The sequence below is a fragment of the Mastigoproctus giganteus genome, chromosome 1, assembly GCF_048544385.1.
Source record: "Mastigoproctus giganteus isolate SK-2022 chromosome 1, ASM4854438v1, whole genome shotgun sequence".
Classification (NCBI taxonomy): domain Eukaryota; kingdom Metazoa; phylum Arthropoda; class Arachnida; order Uropygi; family Thelyphonidae; genus Mastigoproctus; species Mastigoproctus giganteus.
In genome coordinates, this window is record NC_143575.1 from 231,984,079 (window position 1) to 231,994,703 (window position 10,625).

Below are 10,625 nucleotides of genomic sequence, written 5' to 3' on the forward strand. Positions count from 1 at the left end.
AACAGCAATTATCCAAAATGATCAAGCAACTAATAGATAGTATGCACATATGCCATGCATACATATATTTTATCAGTTCATTTTAAAACATTTTCAATAAAACAAATTTAACTTACAATTAATGAGAAGACTGAACCTGCCTTAAACAAATCAAGGTAAAAAAAACCAAAAATGTGAAGTGGTTTCATTCTCATTTAAAATCAGTAATATAGCTTTTTTTTTTTGGAATACTGTATGGTAGATCAGTTTCTGCTGTTATACTCTAATTTATTTTAGGAACAGTGAAGGATTTATATTTACACACACACACTTACATTATACATAAAATTTTTCAGTTAGTGGATTATGTGATATGTTAACTAAACTATATATTTAATTTTTATGCATATGACTAAATAAATTTTATACACACTAAATTTTATAAATTCTTGGCAGGATTACCATAGAATTATACACACACATAGCCTTCAGTTAACTTTTAACACTCCTGAGAAAGTAGTTTTGCATTATGATCGGAACTGAGGCAACTACATGAAAAAGACAGCACTAGTCTGAATTTTGTATATATAAAATATACAAAGTTGCTTCTAAGAAAATCATTAGCATTAGTAGAGGCATTTGATGCAAGAAAGCAAGCTTATGCAGCATCAGCCAAAAAAAAAATAAAAAATAAATAAATAAATAAATAAAATAAATAAATAAAATAAATAAATAAATAAAAAATAACCACTTCCACTTTACCCCTCTGTTCGTTCGAAATACCTGTCCAGCTGAGCCTTAAACTTATTTAGGCTATCAACTTCCACGACAAGGGATGGAAGTCTATTCCACCAACCAACCACCCGCTGGCTAAAGGCAAATTTCCTCACGTCTATCCTACATCTGTCTTTTCTCAATTTGAATTTATGCCCTCTCAGGTGATCATTCTGAGCAAGAGGAAGAATCCCATCAGCATTGAGCATGCTCAAACCATTCAAGGCTTTATACACCTCTATCAGATCACCTCGCCGGTGCCTAGTCTCCAGACACTGTAATTTGCAAAACTTAAGCCTTTCTTCGTAAGAGCACCCCTTTGTTCCATTCACTAATCTTGTTGCCCTTCTCTGTACTCGTTCCAGCATCTCTACATCCTTCTTGAAATGAGGCCTCCAGACCTGTATACAGTACTCTAGGTGTGGTCTGACCATTGCCTTATACAATGGAATAATCACCTCCTAAATCACCACCCTGCTAAATCATTTATATTTCATTTCAAATTTGAAATTGTTACAAGTAAAGATCCCAATCAGACAACTGAGATAGGCCCATCCTTCTTTCTCAAACAGTAAAAGTTAAGATGGTAAAGGCAATTTTTTTTTTTTTTTTCTTTTTGAAAGGAAAAAGCTTGTTCAGACTTGCTGATGTGGTTTTAACCATATTTTTAGTCATTTTTAATTAAACAATTTACATTTTGAAATACAGAGAATTTCCACTTTTAATACAGAAAACAGTACTGCAAAAAAATGAAATCTTAATAAATATGTTATTAAATTCAGCTATATGCATCTTTAAATACACAGGAGGCACCGCAAAATTTTTGTGATAGCTATACAGTTTCAGAATGGACACATGCTGATGTGGTAATATGGTTGCCAAATAGCAACTTCCAGAAAGTCTGAAATTAAATGAAATGGACTTCACACACACAGTGTTGCTCTTTGAAATTCTGTTTGTACAAATACAGTGAAATTATTCCTCTTGATTTACAAAAATTCAGCATTGTGAACATGAACTATGCTTATGCTTGGTTATTTTTAAAATTCTTTGAAAATACTCTACATTTTAGGAGGTAAGCAAACCCTTAACCATAATTACAAGAGCATCTTTAGATTCAGGAGAGGTCCCTATGGACTGGAGATGTGCAAAGCTATCCCCAATTCACAAAGGAGAGATCAAAATGTGACATGAGCAATTACTGCCCTGTTAGTTTAACTTCTGTTCAAGGGAAAATAACAAGTCTCTAGTTATAGAAGCAATACAGGACCATCTAGACAGAAATGCAATTATACTGCACTCACAGCATAGATTTGTTCCAGGGGTGATCTTGTCTCACCAATCTGATAGGATACTATGATGCAGTAACAAAGGAACTGGATGCAAAATATAATTTTCATGTCAATATACTTAGATTTCAGAAAAGCATTTGACACTGTTGCACATAAAAGACTCCTGTACAAATTGCATAAAAGACTGCTGTAGAAATTGGAGCAGTGTGGCATTAAGGGCAAGTTACTGCTCTGGATAAAGGGATGGTTGAGTGGGAGAAGGCAGGTAGTCATTATAAATGGACACTGCTCTTCATGGACTAATGTTATTACTGCAGCCCCCAGGGTTCAGTGCTAGGCCCATTCTTGTTTTATATACAGGGTATTTCAGTTAAACGTTTCAGAACTTCTAAGAGAGGTAGGGTACATCCTGACAACTCGAAATCATATAGCAATGTGGGGTCGGAAATGCTTTCCTGAAGCGGTGTTGTACACAGAAGCACCATAAAGAAAAGAGACCGTAAGTGAGAAATCGTTTTAATATAATACATGAAAAGAAGCAAAAGTACATGGATTACCGTAGGTACATGGATTATCAAGTAGATAGGTTCGGTTAGACCTATCTACTTGATCTTTCTGCAGCAAGTATTGCCACAACTTTTGAGAGATGAACAGATTTCTGCATCGACGCAACAGACAATGTGGTTCCAACACGATGGAGCCCCTGCCCATTATAGCGGAGATGTTCGTAACTACCTGGATGTCACATTTGGTCAACAGTGGATCGGACGTGGTGGTCCGTGCGTTGGCCTGCTCGGTCACCCGACCTATCATGTCTTGATTTTTATTTCTGGGGTCATATGAAATCGCTAGTTTATGACACCCCTGTTGACAATGCTGAGGAGCTGGTTGCAAGAATCGCAGTAGCTGCCGAAGAAATTCGAAATTCGCCTGGAGTATTCCAGAATGTTCGGATGTCCATGCATCGGAGATGTGAGGCGTGCATTGTAGCCCGTGGAAGAAACTTCGAACACTTACTTTAATCCATGTACCTTTTGCTTCTTTTCATGTATTATTAAAACGATTTCTCACTTACGGTCTCTTTTCTTTATGGTGCTTCTGTGTACAACACCGCTTCAGGAAAGCATTTCCGACCCCACATTGCTATATGATTTCGAGTTGTCAGGATGTACCCTACCCCTCTTAGAAGTTCTGAAACGTTTAACTGAAACACCCTGTATTTATTAATGATACTGATGAAGTTGTATCAGGCTTAAGGTCCAAGTTTGCAGATCATACAAAGGTTGACAAGGCAGTTAATGAGTAATCAGGATAAACTACTGCAACAAGATCTAAAAATATTAGACAGATGGGCTGAAGCAGATCAAGTTTAAAATTGACAAGTGCAAGGTACTGCATATGGGTAACAGTAATCACAGATTAATGTACCAACTGTGTGGTACTACACTCAGAGTAGTGGAAAATGAAAAAGACCTGGAGATAATTGTGCAGTCAGATATGAAGTTCTCTGAGCAATACTGTCAGGACAGTTCAAGGGGTTTTGTCTATAATATACAGGAATTTTTCCAGCGGGGTTAAGGAGCTAATTATCCCATTTATAAAGCAATGATCAGGCTGCATCTTGAGTACTGCATACAGGTCTGGAGGCCTCATTTTAGGAAGGATGTAGTAGATCTGCTGGAATGGGTGCAGAGAAGAGCAATGACAGTGGTGAAGGGAACAAAAGGCAGTAGTCTTACCAAGATGAGTTTCAGTTCTGCAAATTGTAGCCTCTGAAAACTAGGCACCTGCAAGGTGAACTGATTGAGCTGTTTATTGCTTTGAATGGATTGTGCAAGCTCAATGCTAATGGCATTCCTCCTCTTTCTCAGAATACGAGGAGAAATAAATTCAAATTGAGGAAGGATAGATGTGCAGAGGTTTGCCTTCAGCCAGCACATGGTTGATTGTTAGAATAAACTTTCAGCCATTGTTGTGGAAGTGGATAGTTTGAATAAATTCAAGGAAGAACTAGACAAATTATGAGAGGGGATGGGCAGATTATATGAGGGTTTTTTTTTTTTTTTTTTGATGCTTTATAAGCTTGCTTTCTTGCATCATATGCCACTACTAATAACAATAATAATTTCAAGTGAGTCCTCCCTTTATTGTTCAGCTGAAAAATATCCTTATGTAACTAAAGCTACAAGGTGCTAGTTAGGCCTGACGTAGCCCAGTGGTCAGGAGCGAGAGTGCATAGCACACATTCCTTGAGTGGACCCTGGTTCAAGCCCATGACTACTAAATACGATAAATATTTGTATTTACGATTTATTGTAAACTCTACTGACTTGGTTGTCGTGCCGGAGTATAAACAGAAAAATTTATTTATTTATAAATTATGTCTACTATCTGTGTGTGTATTCTATTATCAGTTTGTTTGGAGGGTCAGGTGAAAAAAAAAAATCCAGTTTTTATAAAAAAAAAAAAAAAAAAAAACATGCAACACTCACTTTAAACTAATTAACTAATCATGGTACGAAAAAAAATATATAGAAACATTTCTTTCCATACTGGCAGTAAGTATTTCATAACTTAAGAAGCTGCCAAGAAGAATCAAATTCAGACCATTTTCACATAATATAACACCAGCTTATATTCTGCTATCCACAAGCCTTTCTGCAGCCAGCCATCACCTACGGGTAAGAAATCTGGGCGTCGGCCACGAAAACCACGCTAAAAACCATTGCATCTGATGAGTACTGGCTTCTTCGGTGGGTCCTCTTCAAGCATAAACTGCCACCACTCATACATACTTCAGATATCACCCAACTTCTAAATTACAGAAAAGTCTCCAAACGGATATTTGCCCTCCGCTTGCTTGTGTCAATTAAAATGATAGCGGGTGAAGTCAATACGACAAATTTTTGGCAGATGTGCAATTGGAGGATCCCTCCAAAACCCTTAAGAGCCCTCCCCTCTCTGCAGTCTGTGGTGCGGAGGCTCAGAATAGGGGATAGATTCCTGCCCATGGAGATGCTCCACAACGTCCAGGAGATAGATGTGGGCTACAAAAAGTTCATAGAGGACAAATCGTACAGAAGACACATCATCAGGGACCAGCTTTCATCTTCAACCGAGTGACTGTCATCGTCCTTTCGTGTGTCTTCATTTCACATGTTAATATTAATTTTATATGTAAAATATGTAATTATACATTTTATGTCCTAATATATGTTTTAAGTAATTCTTCTTGTATAAGTTATTTAATGTTAAACCCCTAGCATTGTCACTGTTGTGGGTATTATTGCATCACGCAATCTTGTAACCAATCACTGCCTGCAATAAAGATATTTACTTACTCATCCCCATGCTGTAGTCTGCTATTTATACTTGGGGTGAGTGCCCTGCACCTAATCATGTTGTCCAGTACTACAAAAATATCTATGAATGTCATAAAAAAATGGCTCTAATGTCCATAAAAATGTAAATGAATAGTTCTATCCATCAATGATAAATACCACCAAATTATTGAAGAAATTTGTTAACAGTACCAGTTTGGTTATCAAATAAGGAGCAGAAAAATCAACAATTACGAACACTGCAAAAATAAGGAGTCGATTTTTATCTGAACTATGCCCAATCTAAAATTAAATTAGATAGAACCAGGGGCTCACATCTGGTGAGTATGGGCTTGGCGTACCCAGGGTCCTGAGCTGGATGTCATCATTCTTCTCTTTCTTGGTGATTCCCTTCTACTTCTCTCTCTCTCAGGGTAATTCAGAAATTTTTTTTGGCTGGCACAGCATAAGCCTCAGGCTTCCTTGCACAATATGGCTAATATTAATAAATAATAATTCCAGGGGCTCACATCTGGTGAGTAGGGGCTTGGCACACCCAGGGTCCTGAGCTGGATATCATCATTCTTCTCTTTCTTGGTGATTTCCTTCTATTTCTGACTCTCTCTCTCTCAGGATAACTCAAATTTTTTTTGCCTGGTGCACCATAAGCCTCAGGCTTCCTTGCACCATTTGGCTAATAATAATAATATTATAATAATTCAACATTCCTCTGTAATTTTGTCTATGGTTATCAAAATCATAAATTCAACCACTGAACATGCAAATGGCAGTCAAAATTTCCAACTGAAAACTGACTGGCACTCTCATGATTAAAATACTTTTTTTACAAATCCCTTTAGCATTAGTAGAGGCATACGATGCAAGAAAGCAAGTTTATGCAGCATCAACCAACCAAAAAAAAAACCCTCCCATTTCACCCCTCCATTCGTTCCAAATGCCTGTCCAGCTCAACCTTAAATTTATTTAGGCTATTAGCTTTCCCAAAAAAAGATGGAGGCCTGTTCCGGCAATCAACTACCCACTGGCTAAAGGCAAATTTCTGCACATCTATTCTACAACTATCTTTCCTCAATTTAAAACTGTGCCCCCTCAGGTTCTTAGTCTCAGCAAGCGGAAGAATCCCATCAGCATTCAGCTTGCTCAACCCATTCAAGGCCTTATACACCTCAATCAGATAACTTTGCAGGTGCCTACTCTCCAGGCACTGCAATTTGCAGAACTTAAGCCTCTCTTGGTAAGAGCACCCCTTTGTTCCCTCACCAATCTTGCTGCCCTTCTTTGTACTCATTCCAGCAACTCTACATCCTCTCTAAAATGAGGCCTCCAGACCTGTACATACTCTAGGTGTGGCCTGATCATTGCCTTGTATAACGGGATAATCACCTCCCTGTCCCTGCTAGCAAAATTCCTATATATCATTGACAAGACTCCATGACCTGCCCTAGCAGCTCATCTGCACTGTTCAGCGAATTTCATATTGCACTGCACAATTACCCCCAGTTCTTTTTCACTTTCCACTTCCCTGAGTGTAGTACCAAACAGGTGGTACTTTTCTCTTCAGTTATCGCTACCCATATGCAGTACTTTGCATTTGTTTTTGTTAAACTTCAGTTGCCACTTTGCAGCCCATTTTCCGAACTTATCTAGATTTTTTTTTTTTTTTTTTTTTTTTTTGGTTTTTAGGAGCATTAGCAACAAAGGCCATATTGCTCCGGGATATGCGGTGGTCATTTCCTGACCTTTCCGCATCCTCCTTATTTGGTGGTGACGGGCTCGAACCCCGGTCTAATCAAGAAGCATGTGCTATGCACTGCTGCTCCTTCCCACCTGGCTACGGAGGCGCCAACTTATCTAGATCCAGTTGGAGTAGCATACTATCTTTGCTGTCATTAACAACCCTGCCAACCTCTGTATCAACTGCAAACTTGGACAGTAAACCTAATATACCTTCATCAATATCATTAATAAATATACAAAACAACAATGGGCCCAACACTGAACCCTGGGGAACTCCACTAATAACATTTGTCCACGAAGGGCAGTGTCCATTGATTACCACTCTCTGTCGTCTCCCACTCAACCATCCCTTTATCCATTGTAGCAACTTACCCTTAATGCCATACCTCTACAATTTGTACAGCAGTCTTCCATGTGCAACAGTATCAAAAGCTTTCCTGAAATCCAAGTATATGATATCAAAATTATTTTTGGCATTCAGTTCTTTGTGACCACATCATAGTATCCAAACAAATTGATCAGACAAGACCTCCCTTTAACAAACCCATGCTGTGTCTTAACTATTACTGCAGTCTTGTCTAGGTGATCCTGCAATGCTTCTTTAACCAGTGATTTCATTATTTTCCCTGGAACACAAGTTAAACTAACCAGTGATTTCATTATTTTCCCTGGAACACAAGTTAAACTAACCAGTGATTTCATTATTTTCCCTGGAACACAAGTTAAACTAACAGGTCTATAGTTACTTGTGTCACCATTTGAACCCCCTTTGTGAATTGGTGATACATTTGTACCCCTCCAGTCCATGGGGACCTCCCCTGAGTCTAAGGAAGCTCTCATAATTATGGCTAAAAGTTTGCTTACTTCCTTTGCTGTCTCCTTTAATATAACTCAGAAGATCCCATCCACTCCAGGTGCTTCCTTATGTTTAACTTCAACAATTTCTCCTCCACTTTGCTTTCAGTTATTACAAAATCAATTAGCTCCCTGTTAGCGTTTGATAATCTTCTGGCACGTTCCTCATGTGTGAATGTAGATGCAAAATACTCATTTGGTTTGTCAGCTACCTGAGCATCAATAGTCAACACATCTATGTTAAGTGGACAATCTGATTCATTCCTTTCCTTCTAGAGTTTACATAAGAAAAGAACTCTTTGCTGTTTTTCTTTGTATCCTTTGCCAAAGATTTCTCATAATCTGCCTTTGCTTTCCTAACCTCCTTTGTGACTTGATTACAGACTAGTTTATACCTGCCATAGGCTTCTGTGTCACCTGATACTTTATACACATTGCATACATTCTTCTTCTCTGCCACGAGCCTCATTAATTCATCTATCATCCATTTAGGCCCAACCTTGAACAGTATTTCTTAGTTGGAATGAAAAGCCTAGTAGCCTACAAAATTAAGTCCCTGAAGGCTTTCTATTTAAAATTCACCATTGGTAACATCATCAGTTGATCCCACTGTACAGAACTTAAAAACTGTTGGAGACCTCTGTAGTCACCTTTACGAAAGCAAAAGCCCTTCCCTTTAGGCCTGATGGTAGTTACATCTTTAAGTAATTCCCACATCAGTACATTGTGATCACTGTCACCCAGTGGTTCCTTTATCTGCAAAATCTTAATGCATGAATAATCTCTGCTGATAATCAGACCAAGAGTATTACTTCCTCTGATTGTCTCTCAAATATGTTGATGTAGAAAACAGTCATCCAATAAATCCACAAAAGTCTTGCTAGTGTGTGAGTGACCAACCCACAAGTTCCAGTCAATATCTGGAAAGTTAAAATCTCCCATTATAAGACATTCTGATTTACTGGCCCACTATTTCTCTGCACAATTGCTCATTATACTCATCAGATTCATTAGGCCTATAACACACATCTACTCTCATTTTTCCTTTCCCAGTGCTTATTTCACACCAAACAGACTCAACATCAACACTGCATTGTCCACCAGCACCAATTGGATGCACTCCCTTAGATTTTGTGTTTCTTAACTAACAGCATAGCACCTCCTCCATTCCTATCCTGTCTATCCTTCCTGTGCACATTGTACTCCCCAAATTCCAATTCTGCACTGCTTATATCTATGTGACACCACATCTCTGATATCCCAACAATATCTTCCTTTAGTGTCTTGATTAGCACTTCAAGCTCATCAAATTTATTAATTATACTCCTTGCATTGGTGTACATGATACATGCAAGTATACATTCACCTGTTCCTACTCTTCGTTATCCTAACACAACCCATGTATTTACTTGTTCCACTATGACTGCCAGCAGTCCTGGAAATCTCCATTGTCTTGCTTTCCAGGCTGCTGCTCATTCTAATAGAAACAGTGCAAGAATCACTTTTGCCTCTGCCTGCAGCCACTGTTAACCTTTTAGTCTGTGTACCCCCCCCCCCCCCCCAAGCTAGCAGTTTTCCGACCCACCTCGGATAGCATCAGCAAATATTCTTGCACCCTTTCTATTTAAGATTTTATTAAATATTCTTGCACCCTTTCTATTTAAGATTTTATTAAATATTCTTGCACCCTTTCTTTTTAAATATATAAATAGGGCCTATATAAAGTATTTTATATCTTGAAAAGTTAAACAATATAAAATTTAATAAAAACAAATTTACAAATTTCTTTACCAACCTCTCGACAAACACAACAAATGCAGACTGTACATCGCTCAACATAATTTCATTTATATATGACGTTAACACTTTCAATTATGTTAACAACAGAACATGAATAAATATAATTTCCATTCTGCAAAATTATACATAAGCTAATTCAGTTAAGAGTACATTAATTGAATTAACTTTTATTTCACCACTCAAACAACAACGTGCAACACGTGCTCTTATATTTGGTTTCGAAACTTAAGAAGTTAATTTTCAATAAGCCCGAAAATAGGACAGAATTTTTCAGTTTAAGCCAAATTGAAATAGCAAAAAAAAAAAAAAATGATATAAGTTAAAATGAAATAAAATGAATGAACGGAAAAAATCAAAAATAAGCTAATTTAATTTAAACTTTAAAAAACATAGCTTCGCCTTTTAAACTACTGATGCAGCGCCTTGACATGCTTTGCACTTTCCTGGATGATTTTCAACATATTGACAAAAAAATAAATAAATAAATAATAATAATAATAATAATAATAAAGGTTGGAACTCCCAGAAATAATACGTATGTTCTATTTTTCCATCATCTTAGTAAGATCTGGAACAACACATTTTTTATTTGTCATAATATTAGTAGTTTTATTTGTCATAATATTAGTAGTTTTATTTGTCATGATATTAGTACAAATGATGCAAGAATGCAAACTTATACAGTATCTTTATCTTTCTCAACTTTACCTTTATCTTTATTTTTCTTATGTATCAGTATCTTTCTCAACAACAAAACAAAAAAAAAAAAAAAAACACTTCAGACATCACCCATCGAACCTCTCTAATATCACAATCAACAACCCACTGGCCGAAAGCAAATTTCCAC

General features: G+C 37.2%; 1 protein-coding gene across 1 annotated transcript in view; it reads right to left on the reverse strand.

Annotated features, from left to right (window-relative positions):
• The window catches only part of LOC150091599 (uncharacterized), a 118,593-nt gene extending 108,652 nt beyond the window's left edge, over positions 1-9,941 (reverse strand). Inside the window, exon 1 of the mRNA XM_090384815.1 lies at positions 9,774-9,941. Coding sequence (XP_090240941.1) covers positions 9,774-9,807 — 34 coding nt within the window. The 5' untranslated portion in view covers positions 9,808-9,941. The remainder of the gene's footprint in view (positions 1-9,773) is intronic.
• Positions 9,942-10,625: the final 684 nt, after the last annotated feature.